This window comes from Ornithorhynchus anatinus, chromosome X5, assembly GCF_004115215.2.
Source record: "Ornithorhynchus anatinus isolate Pmale09 chromosome X5, mOrnAna1.pri.v4, whole genome shotgun sequence".
Classification (NCBI taxonomy): Eukaryota; Metazoa; Chordata; class Mammalia; order Monotremata; family Ornithorhynchidae; genus Ornithorhynchus; species Ornithorhynchus anatinus.
In genome coordinates, this window is record NC_041753.1 from 54467835 (window position 1) to 54483866 (window position 16032).

At 44.1% G+C, this 16032-nt stretch overlaps 1 protein-coding gene across 5 annotated transcripts in view; it reads right to left on the bottom strand.

Moving 5' to 3' along the window:
* The window catches only part of SMARCA2 (SWI/SNF related, matrix associated, actin dependent regulator of chromatin, subfamily a, member 2), a 168939-nt gene that overhangs the window by 106559 nt on the left and 46348 nt on the right, over positions 1 to 16032 (bottom strand). For all 5 annotated transcript variants that reach the window (XM_029056236.2, XM_029056238.1, XM_029056239.2 and 2 more), the window contains exons 7-11: positions 15560 to 15686; positions 13623 to 13796; positions 12663 to 12836; positions 7880 to 8050; positions 4714 to 4767 (exon numbers count right to left, since the gene is read on the bottom strand). In XM_029056236.2, the coding sequence (XP_028912069.1) occupies positions 4714 to 4767; positions 7880 to 8050; positions 12663 to 12836; positions 13623 to 13796; positions 15560 to 15686 (700 nt within the window). The remainder of the gene's footprint in view (positions 1 to 4713; positions 4768 to 7879; positions 8051 to 12662; positions 12837 to 13622; positions 13797 to 15559; positions 15687 to 16032) is intronic.

A 16032-nucleotide genomic window follows, 5' to 3' on the forward strand; every position in this document is an offset into this window, starting at 1 on the left:
CACTGTCTTTAACCATTATGATATGACTTGTTTTACTGCCCAACACATCATGCCCGAAATGAAAATGGGCATTATTGCTTTTAGAATATGAAATTTTTGAAAAGTGCATCCTATTTAAAACTACGTGAAGCTGCCTTGGGCAAGCAACAAACTCGATTCCTAAATGCCTGGGGCAGAGAGGGGGAAGGAGAGGCACGGAGAGGAAATCTTCCATATATGAAAGCAAAACACGTTAAAAACAATTCCTGAAGCTAGACAACAGGATGAATCATATGACCATGATAAGGAGCCAATTTTTTGCAAGGGTAATTTATTGATTTACAATTACATGTTAAATCGGATAAGGTTTTTTTGTTTGTTTTTACTGGTATTTGTTAAGTGCTTACTCGGTGCCAAGCACTGTATTAAGTGCTGGGGCAGATACAAAATAATCAGGTTGTATCTATCTGTTGCTGACTTGTTCATTCCAAGCGCTTAGTACAGTGCTCTGCACAGAGTAAGCGCTCAATAAATACTATTGAATGAATGAATGAAAGGTTGAAATAGTCCCTGTCCCACATGGGCTCGCAGTCTTAATCCCCTTTTTACTGATGGGGTAACTGAGGCACAGAAAATAACAATTAAGGTACTTGTTAAGTGCTTATTATGTGTCAAGCACTGTCCTAAGTGCTGAGGTGGATACAAATTAATCAGGTTGGACAGAGTCCCTGTCCCACATGGGGCTCAAACTCTTAGTACCCCTCTTCCCCCTCCCCCTACTCTTCCCCCCACCAAACCCCCTCTTCACCCCCTCCCCCCTTCTCTCTTCCCCACCCATGCCCCATCCCAGTCCTCTTGTCCCACCGCCACCCCTCATCCCCCTCTCCTCGTCCAGGGCCCCGCCACCTCCTTCCCATCCAAACCCTCCCCTCCCCCCGCCCTTCCCCCCCTCCTCCCCTTGCACCCACAGCTACTTTCAAGTGTGGCCTCTGGAACCCCCGCTCTATTACAGGCAAGCTACCTTTCATCCATGACCTTTTCCTCTCCCGCTCTCTCCTCCTCCTCGCCCTTTCGGAAACGTGGCTCTCTCCCGAAGACACGGTCTCCGCCGCCGCTCTCTCCAGCGGAGGCCTCTCCTTCTCCCACTCCCCCAGACTCACCGGTAAGGGAGGAGGCGTCGGCTTCCTCCTCTCGCCCCGATGCCGCTTCTGCACTATCCCTCCTCCCCCCTCCCTCTCCTTCCCCTCCTTCGAAGCCCATATCATTCGCCTCTACCACCCACTCCAGTTACTTGTCGCCATCATCTACCGCCCTCCCGGTCCCACCTCCGACTTCTTCAACCACCTTGACCCCTTTCTCACCTTCCTTCTCTCCTTCTCTCTGCCCACTCTGATCCTTGGAGACTTCAACATCCATACGGATGTACCCGACGACTCCTCTGCCGCCCGCCTGCTATCCCTCCTCGACTCTGCCGACCTCCTCCTCCACCATACCGCGCCCACTCACCGACTCGGTCACACCCTCGATCTCGTCATCTCCTACCGCTGCACTATCTCCTCCCTCACCGACTCTGAAATCCCTCTCTCTGACCATAACCTTCTCACCTGCCTCATCTCTCACACTCCCTCCCCCTGCAAATCTTCGCTACTGCCCCACAGAGACCTCCGCTCTCTCGATCCCATCCGTCTTTCCAATAGCATCTCGCCTCACCTTGCCGCCCTGTCCTCTCTTCCCACTCTCGACGAGCGGGTCTCCGCTCTCAACTCCACCCTCTCTACTCATCTCGACTCTCTCGCCCCCCTTTCCCTCCGCCGCTCTCGCTCCACTAACCCACAGCCCCGGATCACCTCCTCCGTCCGCCTCCTACGCTCCTATGCTCGAGCTGCTGAGCGCTGCTGGCGAAAGTCCAAGCACCGAGCCGACCTCACACACTTCAAATTTATCCTTTCCTGCCTTAACTCTGCCCTCTCCTCCGCCAGGCAAAGCTTCTTCTCCTCCCTCATCGACACCCATGCCCGTCACCCCCGCCGATTGTTCCGGACCTTTAACTCTCTCCTTAGGCCCCCTGTTCCTCCCCCTCCCCCATCTCTCACCCCCAATGATCTGGCCACCTATTTCCTCACGAAAATCAACACGATCAGGTCTGAGCTCCCCAAAGTCACCCCTCCGCCTCTCCCCTCCCCCCCCAACAACCCCCTCCCCTACTTTCCCATCCTTCCCTGCAGTATCCTCAGAGGAGATCTCCTCCCTCCTCGCAAGTGCCACCCCCTCCACCTGCGCCTCGGACCCCATTCCCTCTCACCTTCTTAAAACCATCGCCCCTGCCCTCCTCCCTTCCTTAACTTCTATTTTTAACCACTCAATCTCCAAGGGCTCCTTCCCCTCTGCCTTCAAACATGCCCACGTCTCCCCCATCCTAAAAAAACCCACTCTTGACCCCACTTCCCCCTCCAGTTATCGTCCTATCTCCCTACTACCCTTCCTTTCCAAAATCCTAGAACGAGTCGTCTACAATCGATGCCTAGAATTCCTTAACTCCCATTCTCTCCTAGACCCCCTCCAATCTGGCTTCTGTCCCCTCCACTCTACCGAGACTGCTCTCTCTAAGGTCACCCATGACCTCCTTCTTGCCAAATCCAATGGCTCCTACTCCATTCTGATCCTCCTTGACCTCTCTGCTGCCTTTGACACTGTCGACCATCCCCTCCTCCTCCATACCTTATCTCACCTTGGCTTCACGGACTCTGTCCTCTCCCGGTTCTCCTCTTACCTCTCTGGCCGATCATTCTCGGTCTCCTACGCCGGAGCCTCCTCCCCCTCCCATCCTTTAACTGTTGGAGTTCCTCAAGGGTCAGTTCTTGGCCCTCTTCTGTTCTCCATTTACACTCACTCCCTCGGTGAACTCATCCGCTCTCACGGCTTTGACTACCATCTCTACGCAGATGACACGCAGATCTACATCTCCGCCCCTGTCCTCTCCCTCTCCCTTCAGGCTCGCATCTCCTCCTGCCTCCGGGACGTCTCCACCTGGATGTCGGCCCGCCACCTAAAACTCAACATGAGCAAGACTGAGCTCCTCATCTTCCCTCCCAAACCCGGTCCGCTCCCAGACTTCTCTATCACCGTGGATGGCACGACCATCCTTCCCGTCCCGCAGGCCCGCAATCTCGGTGTCATCCTTGACTCGTCCCTCTCGTTCACCCCACGCATCCTATCCGTTACCGAGACCTGCCGGTTTCACCTCTACAATATCGCCAAGATCCGCCCTTTCCTCTCCACCCAAACGGCTACCTTACTGCTACGGGCTCTCGTTATATCCCGGCTAGACTACTGTGTCAGCCTTCTCTCTGATCTCCCTTCCTCCACTCTCGCCCCGCTCCAGTCTATTCTTCACTCCGCTGCCCGGCTCATCTTCCTGCAAAAACGATCTGGGCATGTCACTCCCCTTCTTAAACAACTCCAGTGATTGCCTATCAACCTCCGCTCCAAACAAAAACTCCTCACTCTAGGCTTCAAGGCTCTACATCACCTTGCCCCTTCCTACCTCTCTTCCCTTCTCTCTTTCTACCGCCCACCCCGCACGCTCCGCTCCTCCGCCGCCCACCTCCTCGCCGTCCCTCGGTCTCGCCTATCCCGCCGTCGACCCCCGGGTCACGTCCTCCCACGGTCCTGGAACGCCCTCCCTCCTCACCTCCGCCAAACTGATTCTCTTTCCCTCTTCAAAACCTTACTTAAAAATCACCTCCTCCAAGAGGCGTTCCCAGACTGAGCTCCTCTTCCCCCTCTACTCCCTCTGCCATCCCCCCTTTACCTCTCCGCAGCTAAAGCCTCATTTTCCCCTTTTCCCTCTGCTCCTCCACCTCTCCCTTCCCATCCCCACAGCACTGTACTCGTCCGCTCAACTGTATATATTTTCGTTACCCTATTTATTTTGTTAATGAATTGTACATCGCCTTGATTCTATTTAGTTGCCATTGTTTTTACGAGATGTTCTTCCTCTTGACGCTGTTTAGTGCCATTGTTCTCGTCTGTCCGTCTCCCCCGATTAGACTGTAAGCCCGTCAAACGGCAGGGACTGTCTCTATCTGTTGCCGACTTGTTCATCCCAAGCGCTTAGTACAGTGCTCTGCACATAGTAAGCGCTCAATAAATACTATTGAATGAATCTTAGTCCTCATTTTACAGATGAGTGAACTGAAACCCAGAGAAGCGAAGTGACTTGCCCAAGGTCACAAAGCAGACAGGTGGAGGAGCTGGGATTAGAACCCAGGGCCTTCGGACTCCCAGGCCCATGCTCTAGCCACTAGGCCTGGCTGCTTCTCTAGCATTAGCAGAGTCATGCTTCAGGCATTTGTGGACCAATTAAGCGTTTACAAGGAGGGGTTGTTTTTTAAGTAATGTGAGAGATTCCCCTTTCCCCACATCAATCCTTCCACATTCTTTCAAATCTACTATCTTATATTCTAATCAGCAGAGTTCCCCTTAAGGAAGGTCCCCTATCAGTCAATGGTATTTATTGAGCGCTTCACTTAAGGGTTCTCTTGAACAGTGTCTTGAGCCCTTCTGAGAAAAACCAATATTAAAAAGAAACAGCATGTATACAATTTATCCGATTCCTGGTTATTAAAAACTAAACTGAATATATATCAGGAAGAAATTTAGGCGTTCAAAACAATCTACAAATGTAAACCCTTCTCGAACACATTGACATTTTAAGACTGTGGAAATTCTTACCTCTCCATCTGGTCCGAGGCCAGATTCCATTCCTTCTGCATTCTCTTCTGCTTTCTGTAATGAATCCATATCAAATATTACATTCAAACTAATAAAAGAATGAAAGGTTTATTGACATATAATATGTCAAACAATGAATGCTTTTTGAGCTGCTCTCCCATCCTCACTCATCCTAAGCATCTAACCAGGCCTACTAATTAATAACAATAATGGTGATATTTGTTAAATGCTTACCATGCTTTACTAAGGTAAATACAAAATAAGAAGCAGTGCTGTCTAGTGGATAGTTCATGGACCTGGACATCAGAGAATCTGGATTCTAATGCTTAGAAAACCAAAAGTGATGCATACATCCATAGTTAACTACAACCTCCTTTAACCCATTTAAAGGATAATTCAAGAGAAATACATTCCCTGCACTCAAGGAGCTTACACCCTAACTTGGAGGTCAGAGCTTTTTAATGTAACATGGAACCAATTAAGAGGACTAACAAAAGAGAAGCAGCCCGGCCTAATGGAAGGAGCATGGGCTTGGGAGTCGAAGACCTGGGTTCTAATCCCACTCCGCTACTTACCTGCTATGTGACCTTGGGCAAATCACTTTACTTGTCAGTGCCTCAATTTCTTCATCTGTAAAATGGGGGTTCATTACCTATTCTCCTTCCATATAGACTCTGAGACCCATGTGGGCCAAGGACTGTGTCCAACCTGATTACCCTGTATCTACCACAGTGCTTGGCAAAGTATATGCACTTAACAAATACCATTATTATTATTATTATCAGTAATCAAAATAATATCAGTACAGAAGCACTTAAATTGTAAAAGGGTCTACAAAAAGAACCTTACAAAAATCTTGTTACTGTTGACATAGTTACTCTTTTAAGGCTGCAAATGTATTATAAAGCTTAAATCCAGAACTGGGTGTTTCTAAATTAAGTTCTATTAAAATGACAAGAAAATTCAACATCCCTGGTTGATTGAATGCCTTATTTCAAGTCCTGATTCATCACTTGTTCCTGTTTATGATAATAGCGTCAACCACAGAAATTAGCCAGATGAGGCTTTCTGAGGCATCCAGTTCTCCTTCTAACTTAGCAGAGGGGTACAAAAATTCATGGGACATGAACTACACGAGATCACATTTGGATATTCTCATGCTATTCAAGAAAATAGCAGAAGATTAAGTATTGCAAATCTAGTCATCATGACAGAGATTTGCTTATTAAACTCCTTACTGACATCTCTATAGGCCAATCCAAAAGTTTAATATCAATAGAAGCCCTTGGTATTCAGTAATCTTAATTAAATTGCAAAGATAAGAAATCCCACCTTTCTAGCCACCAGTATTTCAGTTCAGTACACCAAGTTTAAATTCTGGAATTCGAGATGATAATATCATTCAAGTCTTTCATACTTTTCTCCTTTATTCAAATGGCATGGCCTTCTATGAAAATAAAATGGGCTAAAATCTAGCCTTGAGATTTGGTGTTAAAACTATCAGTCCCTAACTATAGCAGGCGCACATTGCATTTTTTAAATTACTCTTTTTTTTACCCAATTTGTTTCCCCTCCAAACTATTCATCTTTATCAGCAGACCTTACGTTCATTTAAAACATATATTTTGTACATGGGAAGGGTCTGTTCAATTTTCTTCATCCCTCTGAGAAAGCTAGTCCATAATGTGCAACATCTAATCAACGCGCTTAGAAGTTATAGATGGCAATGCAGGACAAATTAGAGTGGCTCCAGCTCCGTGCTGGGCTTCCGTTTCCCATCCTCTGCCTTCAAGGTACTTAGTACAAGTGTTTATTACAGTGTACTGCATCCAGTGGGCACTCAATATGTAGCAATGTTACTACTACAATGACTGATATTACTGCTATTTATTATTATTGCTAATAACAACAACAACAATAATGATACTTGTTAAATGCTTACTACGTGCCAAGCACTGTTCTAAGAGCTGGGGCAGATACCGGTTAATCAGATTGGACACAGTCCCTGTCCCATATTGGGCTCACACTCTTAATCCCCATTTTTTTTTTTACAGATGAGGTAACTGAGGCACAGAGAAGTTAAGTGACTCACCCGAGGTCACACAGCAGACAAGTGGCAGAGCCGGTAAAGTGTCAGAATGCTGACGAGGCTGCTGCAATTTGTACTTCAGCAGTGCTTGCCTGGAGCACTGTTTTAATTACCTAGTTTAATCCTCTGACATCGCCTCGCCTCCAGGACACTGTCCCTGGTTAATCTCTCATCCCCCGCCATCCTCTATTCCCCCCGATCTGCCACTTCAGCACTTCCATGTCACTCTAGCAACTGGGGACTCATCCCTCACCCGGTAGCCCTCGTACACTATTTTCTACTAAATTGATTTCTCCTACCTGTAATTCCTTTTAATGTCTACCCAACTAGACTACAAGATCCTTGAGGGTAGGGATACTAAATAATGGGGAAGATACATGATAATCAAATCAGACACAGTCCCAGTCCCCACTTGGGCCTTGTAATCTAAGAAGGGGGGCGAACAGGTATTTAATCCCCATTTTATAAATGAGGAAACTGAAGCACAGAGAAGTCAAGTGACTTGCCCAGGGGCACCCAGCAGGCAGGTGGCAGAGCCAGGACTAAAACTCAGGTCTCTGCTCTTTCCATAAGGCCATGCTGCATCCCACTGTACTCTCCAAAGTACTTTGTAGAGTGCTCTGCACAAAGTAGGTGCTCAAAAGTTAGTATTAATGAACTGACTGCCCTTCTCTGTACTTTCTCCAGCTCTATTATGTTCTTTCTAAAATGTGGCAATCAAAACTGTATATCATATTCTAGGTGAGGGCATACTCATGTTAAAATAGGTGTAAAACTCTGCTTTTTGCTTCGTACCCCTAATTTTTATGAAAAATGTCTGAAACAATTAGCTGTTAGCCCTAATAACTCAATAATCCAAACTGTTTAAACAAAAAACATATTTGAGGGTAAGGTCCTTGTGGGCAGGGAATGTATCACTTGTTTACTCTGTACTTCCCAAGCACCTAGGACAGTGCGTCACACGAAATGGGTGTTCAATGAATACTACTATTACCACAGAAGATTTAGAGAAAGGGTTGTGCCCCCCCCAAACCAATTAATATAAATCCAAAAACCAACTCGAATTTTACTACTTGCCTTCTTTCTTCGCCGCCTCTTCTTCTTTTCTTTGGCTGCTTGTGCTTGCTTGTGCTCCCATACCAAATTAGTCAAGTTCGCCACATACTCATCTGTCTGCTGTAGAAGATAAGCCAGACGTCTGTCTTTCTTCTGGTCGATCAATTTTCGGTAGCCTTCTTCATCTTCAGCCTAGACAGGACAAGAAGAGTACACACTGTATAAATCTTATAAACCATTCTCCAGAAGGAAGAGAAATAGGGTGGAGACCATAGACAATACGCTCGTTGCAGGCAGAGAACCTATTTACCAACTCTGTTATACTGTACTCTCCCAAGCGCTAGGTACAGTGCTCTGCACACAGTAAGCGCTCAATAAATACCACTGAATGATTGAGATATAAGAGAATACTCAGGGAAGACTTCCCGGAGGAGATGTGATTTTAGTAGGGTTTGAAGCTGGGGAGAGTGGTGATCCGTTGAACTTTGTGAAGGGGGAAGGAGCTCCAGGGAGATGGAGGACCTGAGGAAGACGTTATCGAGACACAGCGATTAGGCTGGTATTAGAGGAGCAGAATGTGCAGGCTGAGTTGCAGTGGGTGAGAAGCGAGGAAAACTGACTGACTGCATTAAAGCCAGTGGTCAGCACTTTCTGCTTAACGTAGAGACGGGTGAGCAAACACCGGAAGTGTTGAGGAATGGGGAGGTATAAGTAAAATCCTGTAGAAAAATGATACAGGCAGGAAAGTGAAACAGACTGAAGTGGAGAGAGGCTGGAGGCAGGGAAGTCAGTGAGAAGGCTGATGCAGTAGTCAAGGTGAGGTATGCTAAGAGCTTGGATCAGTGTGGAAGCGGAGGAAGGTGTAGAGCCTTGGGATGTTGTGAAGATAGAATCTGCAGGATTAAGGAGAGTCTCCTACTGTAGCAATGTACAGGTGCACTCCTGGCTCCAAACGACCACAATACATAATATCCAAGGGTATGGCAATACATTAATTGACATAGCCCAGGATCCAACAAGTCCTACCAGACGTTACGTCCGATCGGCTCAGGTAAATTAATTCCAGCCTCGCCTTGGTGTACGGCCCCTCCCTAAACACAAATTGATAGCCAGCTTCTCTGCTGAATCTGAAAGCGGCTTTATTTTATCCCAATTATTTGCTGCTTCAGACTGAAACAGAGAAACCCCCATTCAAGTGGTGGCCTGCCTCCCCTGTCCCCCTTGAAACACAGACTGACAGCCAGATTCTCTGCTCTACTTGAAAGCTCTAATAATCCAACCTAATTCTGTGCTGCTTTCAGATAAAGCAAAGACAGCCCACTCCCCAATAGCGGAGGAGGAGGAGGTTGTCATGGCTGCCGCTAAGCCTACCCACCATCAGCTAAGATTTTTGGATTTAAGTCTTGCATAAATTTTCAGGAAAGCAGATGGAACTTTCCAAAATGATTGAAGAAGGCCCTGATAGAAAGAGCTGTACAGGAGGACTTAAAGAACTACATGGTTCTTTAAGATGGTAAGAAAGCCGCTGTTCAACCTAAACTGGCCAACCTTTTCACTAAAGTCGAAAAACCATTACCACAGTCAGTAGAGCAAGTTTACACTTCTGCAGACTCCTTCAAAGACAAGTCCATAATACAAGTCCATATTTACTTATTGTTGTGATGTTGAACAGCTCATTCACTCCCATGGCATCAACTACCAGCTCTATGCAGATGATTCCCAAATCTACCTCATCAATCCTGACCCCTCTCCTTCTCTGCAGTCTTGTATTTCCTCCTGTATGTTCCGCTGACACCTCAAACTTAACATGTCTAACATTTAACTCCTAATACTCCTACCCAAACCCTGTCCTCCCCTCTTTCCCATCACTTTAGACAACACTACTATCATCCCTGTCTCAAAAGTCCATAACCTTGGCATTATCCTCGACTCATCTCTTTCATTCAGTGCACATTCTCAACCTGTCCCCAAATCTTGTCAATTCTATCTTAATCAACCCTGTCCTCTCTATAATAATAATAATAATGATGGCATTTGTTAAGCGCTTACTATGCACAAAGCACTCTATCCAAACCGTTACCACACTGAGCCAGGCACCTGTCTTATCCCACCTTGACCACTGCATCAGCTTCCTCGCTGACCTCACAAGCCTCCTGTCTCTCCCCACTCCAGTCCATACTTTGCTCTGCTGCCCAGGAAATTTTTCTAAAAAGACCTTGGGTTCATGTCACCCCACTCTCCATCAAACAGAAACTCCTTCCTACTGCAACCCAGCCCAGACACTTTGCTCCCCTAAGGCCAACCGACTCACTGAGTCTTGATCTCATCTATCTCACTGCTGACCCCTTGCCTATGTCCTCCCTCTGGACTGGAATTCCCTCCCCCTTCACATATGACTTCTGCATCACCTATGCACTTGGATTAGTATGTTTGAAGACCTTGAGATATGTATATACACACACAGACACACACGTAAAATGGTATTTGTTATATGCTTTACTATGTGTCAAGCAAGTGCTGGGGTAGATAATGATGGGAAAGATAGGGTGAGGACCCAAACCCTGTCCTCACCCTTAGTCCAAGGAATTTCCAGGGGAATTAAAGTTTGAATGAGGTTGGACAATCCTCTCTCTACTATTCCCTGGGAAGTGTTCTGGTCTCCAATCATTATGGCTCGAATACATATTCAAAATCTCTGACTGTCCTGTAGTTGGATTATGAGAATAAAAACACACAAAACTATCCACACCAATAGAACATCCTCTTTATTTGGGTTGACTATTTTAAAGGTGCTTCAATGGAAAAAGAACTGCTTTTTAAATGACCTCCAATTAAATAACTAATGAATAGTTTTAAAAATGAAAGCCCGTAAAGGATGATTAGTATCAGAAAGACAAAAAGAATAGCTTTCAATCATTTGCAAAAACTAAGTCAAGAAGAAATGTAAGGCATGCAAGGCATTGTGGCCTAGGGGAAAGAGCACAGGTTTGGGAATCAGGCTCTACATTTTCAAGCCTCAACTCTCTGACACTGGCCTACTGTGTGAACATGGGCAAATCACTAAATCTCTCTGGCCCTCTGTTTCCTCATCTGTAAAATGTGTATAAGATAGTTTGTGAGCTCCCACGTGGGACAAGGACTGTGTCCCATTTCGGAAACTTATACCTACCCAATTTACCCAGGAAGTGCTCAATAAATGTCATGATCATATCATGGAATTCAAAGGCTTTTTGTACTAACGGGATTAAATATTAAGGCCACGCTGTTGACTGGTCAGAGCAAGGGCCTGAGAGTCAGAGGACCTGCGTTCTAATTCTGGCTCTGCCATGTGCCTGCTGTGTGATCTTGGGCAAATCATTTGACTTCCTCAGGCCTCAGTCTCCTTATCTGTAAAATGACAATTAAATACCTGTTCTCCCTCCCCGGCTAGAATGTGAGCCCTATGTGGGACAGACACTGTAACTGACCTGATTATCCACCCCAGTGCTTAGTACAGTGTTTGGCACATAGTAAGTACTTAAATATCACTGTTCTCATTATTCTCATCATTATTTGTAGTAGTAGTATTAAAGTTATTTGAAACACTTCAAACAAACCCCACTTGTTAAAGACAGGGAAATCATTGCAAAAAAATTCATTTACTAAGGATTTCCCATCCTTCCTGGTTTGGTCAAAAGTCTCTAAGGAACAATACATTATAACTTTGGCTGAAGAGCAAAGCAAAACCCACATCTATAGTCCTTCTCTGGCATACCATGCTATAGCCTATCTACAGCAGTGTGCTGCTCAGCATACCTCTCTCCATTCCTCAAAAACCTCCAGTGGCTACCTATCTCCCGGTGCAACAAGTAAAGATTCCTCCTGATTAGCTTCAAGGCACTCCACCAGCTCTCCCCATCTTACATATCAGCTCACTTCACTTGCTACAACCAGGCGGCTTTCTCCCCTCATCCCAAACTCACCCAACTGTGCCTTGCTCTAATCTCTCCCACCTCCGACCCCTTGTTCAGACTGTTCCCTTGGCCTAGAACTCCCTCTCCCACCCTCAAATCCACCAGACCACAGATTTCCCTCTCTTCAAGGTTGTCCTCCCATGATTAATTCAAAATAACCTAATCGCATATTCCAGATGCCACTCTCAATCAACCAACCAATGTTATTTATCAATCAATCCCACTCATTGAGCACTCACTGTGTGCAAACCACTGTCCTAAGCACTTGGGAGAGGACCATATAAGAGAGTCGGTAGAGGTGTTCCCTGCCTAAAGGGAACTTACAGTCTAGAGGAGGAGGCAGTCATTAAGAAAAATTACAGATATTGACATAAGTGATGTGGGGCTGAGGGTGGGGTGATTAGGAAGTGCTTAAAGGATGCAGATCTATGTGTGCACGTGCTCTATTATGTATTATGTTATGTATTAACCTTGTGTAGTTTATTCTCATTCTCAGCACATATGTACATGTCCATTTACTTGCATATTTAATGCTTCTGTCAGCCATTTCATCCTCCTGCTCCCACTCTTTGTAAAGAATTTATGTCTCTCAGCCTGCTCCATTAGATTGTTAGCTCTTGGAAGGCAGGGAACACGCATCTTGTTTCTGTTGTGCTATCCCATGTACCTAGTACAGTGCTTTACGTTCAGTAGGCGCTCATTAAATACCATTGATCGACTGACCGCCCACATAAATATGACAAACCTTCAATGAAACAACTTGCATTCTTTCCTCACTACCCTGTTTTCATTATCCTATTCAATAGAGGATAATCTGGTATTTTACAGATTTTAACTGGTTTGCCTCTTACCATGAGTCTCCTCATTCTTTCTTTTTCAATTCGTTCTGTTTCTTTCTTCTGCTCCCGTTCAGTGTTAGCATGCCAAGTCGCCACAGCTTTCGAAAGTTTCTGAATTTTCCCGGCCACAGACCGATGATATTCTTTAAAATCTTTTGCATGCTGCAATATGCTGTTCAGATATTCCTAAAAGAATTGAGAGGAAGACTGTACAATTAAAATCTATTTCCATGTGCCTTAGGATTCCCATGATTTTAACAGGCCTTCCAAAACTAATTTAATAAAATTAATTCCACTTAGAAGTGAAATTAAATCCCTATCAAATAGCAAATCTTCTGTCATAATACATGGGCCTCCATTAACCTCAATTTTGATTTTAAATGTTTATACAGAATTTAACATGGTATTCATATACTGTACTTAAACCAGAATCATAAAAGATTAAAATACATAAAAATATATTTAAAACAATCTCAAAAAATACAAAAGCAATGACAGCAGTTATAGCTAGCTGAGCATATGGGGCAGAAAAATTTAAAAACTGAAACAGAGGGACAAAACGGATTAGTCCAAAAATAACATAATACTCTTCATATCACTTTTTCTATTAGTTAAATGTTACGGTTCTTGGCCCAAATGCCACAAGAGTTTCACAGAATGACACAATATTTTAATTATCCCAGAAAACAATGTCAGGGTCGCAGCACTTCTTTTAATTTGCTCTTTGGACCCAAAAACTAAATTTCTGCAATATTCACCGGGAACAGTGAACCCAACACATTTCCAATTAGTATAGAATCCACTTTCTCCTTACTTCTTCCTTGCTCCTTCTTGCCCCTTGCACTGCCCTAGATCCCCCAAGTGCCCCTCACCCACAGAAAACACGTTATAATCAATGCCATTTCCACATGAGGCTTTTGGCTCTTCCTTGAATACTCATTAAAAACTGAGGTTAACCCAGGGTTCGAATACCTGGTGCTTCTGTCTGCGCTTCCTCTCTTGCTCAATCTTCTGTTGCTTCTCAAGCTTTTCTGTCATGCGGGCTTCTCGTAGAGTTTGACGCTTGCTCCGTTTGTAAGCTTTGGAGTTGAGAGCGGTCTCCAGGGTTGTGTCACGACGCATGCAGGCCACTACCTCTTGTCTTAGCTGCCAAGAGGAGAACAATTAAAACTTCAAAAAGAATTTTTTCCCCATCTGGAACAGTCGTTCCCTCATCTGGAAAACACTTTCTGCTTTATAAAATTCAACGTTAACTTTTCATGAGGTTTTCCTATGCGGTTCCCTTTTGCTTTCGATTAAACCTTCAACAAATAATCTGCCTCAGAGTCAACTAAGAAAGCTACGTTATCCTGTAAAATTTAAATAGTATTTTCAGTCTTGGTATTGTTTTCCTTCCTTTAAATTTAGGTCTGTAAGCCATTCCTGAAATAGCCATGACAATGTAATGCAAAGAAGGCATTCTTTATTTTAATGAGCTAATGGACTGCTTTATATTAATCCTTGCTTTGTTTTGAATCGAAAACAAAAGTTTCTCTTCAGGAATGAGAATCAACTTTAATGAATGTTAGCACACAGGTGAGATAAAAGGAATGACATTGTAAAGTATTATCAGATGCTAACACAAGCTATTCAGTTTAAGAATGGAGGTGGCTTAATCCCCCAAATGTAATTGCCCAAAAAACAGGCTAACAAAATGAGAAAACAATATGGCCAGATTGCAAACAGTTTTGAAAGGCACCAATGGATGTACTCTATTGGGTGATGTTCATTTAACTGGAAAACTCTCAGTTTATGTACTGAAAGAGAGAACATGGATTCTCAGAGAATTCTGAATTTTGAGAACTATCTTAAATCAAACATTATGAATTGGAAAAAAAAAAAAGCTATAGCAAAACAGTACCCATCCATTGCCTGGCTCCACTGAAAGGTTAGAGCTAAACACAGAAAGTCAAAAATGAACATTCCTGGGCTTTTAGACACATCCTTAAGTGGTCAAGTGGCCAACCAAATATTATCGAATTAATTCTCGCTTTCATTAGGAATGGCTCATTTTGATCTAAATTGTTATCTAACATAGATCAAAATTTAAAGATACAGAACTGCTATTGCGAGAAGCCCAAATTAAGAAAAGAGATGCTTTAGCTTCCTCCCTGAGCCCGCTACAGATTCAGGAATTACAAAGTATGATGCCAAATGATTTTCTAATAATAGGAATGATTATAAAAAGTAATAGTGATTTACTGATCTGTAGAATGGATAAAACTCCATATGTAGCCTTGACACTACTCAATTATCAGCCTTGGCTTTGGTAAGCATTAATTTTCTCAAGGACAAGGCAATGTATTTCTGGCTTTGTTTTCTATAAAACTTGTATCACACTTCTCTGTCTGTGACTTCACCATAAGAGTGGGGAAAATTAGTTTAAGACAGAAAGAGAATGAAAAGAAATTCAAGTCATCTAATTTTAATTTGTACTCTGTTTTGATAGAGCTGAACTAATAAGTAAGCGACTTCATTCATTCATTCATTCAATCAATAGTATTTACTGAGTGCTTACGATGTGCAGAGCACTGTACTAAGCGCTTGGAATGTACAAATCGGTAACAGATAGAGACAGTCCCTGCCCTTTGACGGGCTTACAGTCTAATCGGGGGAGAGGGACAGACAAGAACAATAGCAACAAATAGAATTCATTCAATCATATTTATTGAGCACTTACTGTGTGCAGAGCATTGTACTAAGGGCTTGGGAGAGGACAATATAACGACAGACAGACACATTTCCAGGCCACAGTGAGCTTACATGAAGTTTGTACTTCTGTGAACCTCAGACGGAACTATAGGGGAAATCACATAAGTTCAGTGCAGTGATGTTTTCCCACTTCTTAAATCTTTAAATCCAGGCATTACCTGACGCTGGAAATTCAGTAACCTCAGAGCCTTCAGTTCCACTGTAGCTTTGGTGCGTAAATCTGGTGGCAAAGAACCTGGTAAATTCTCTAACTCTTGGATTCTGTGAGCTATGCGAGCCTGAAGTCTAGGGAAATGGAAAAAACAAATACAACCATTACAACTGGATCACTTGTCATCACCCCAAATTTTAATCTCAAAGGAAGTACATTTCAGATTCTCTAAGGCATTTGTTCCCATCCTTTTAGATCTCCCTGGATTAGAACAGTAAGTAGAGAACAGGATACTTTCGCATTTGTCCATAAAAATGTTATATCTATAAACACTTTGTATTTCCCCTCCAACATATTTCGTACATCTCCCAATGATCTGCAAGAAGCAGTAAGTTGTCAGTACACTTATCAACCGATCAATCATATTTACTGAGCGCTTACTGTGTGCAGAGCACTGTTGTAAACACTTGGAAGAGTACG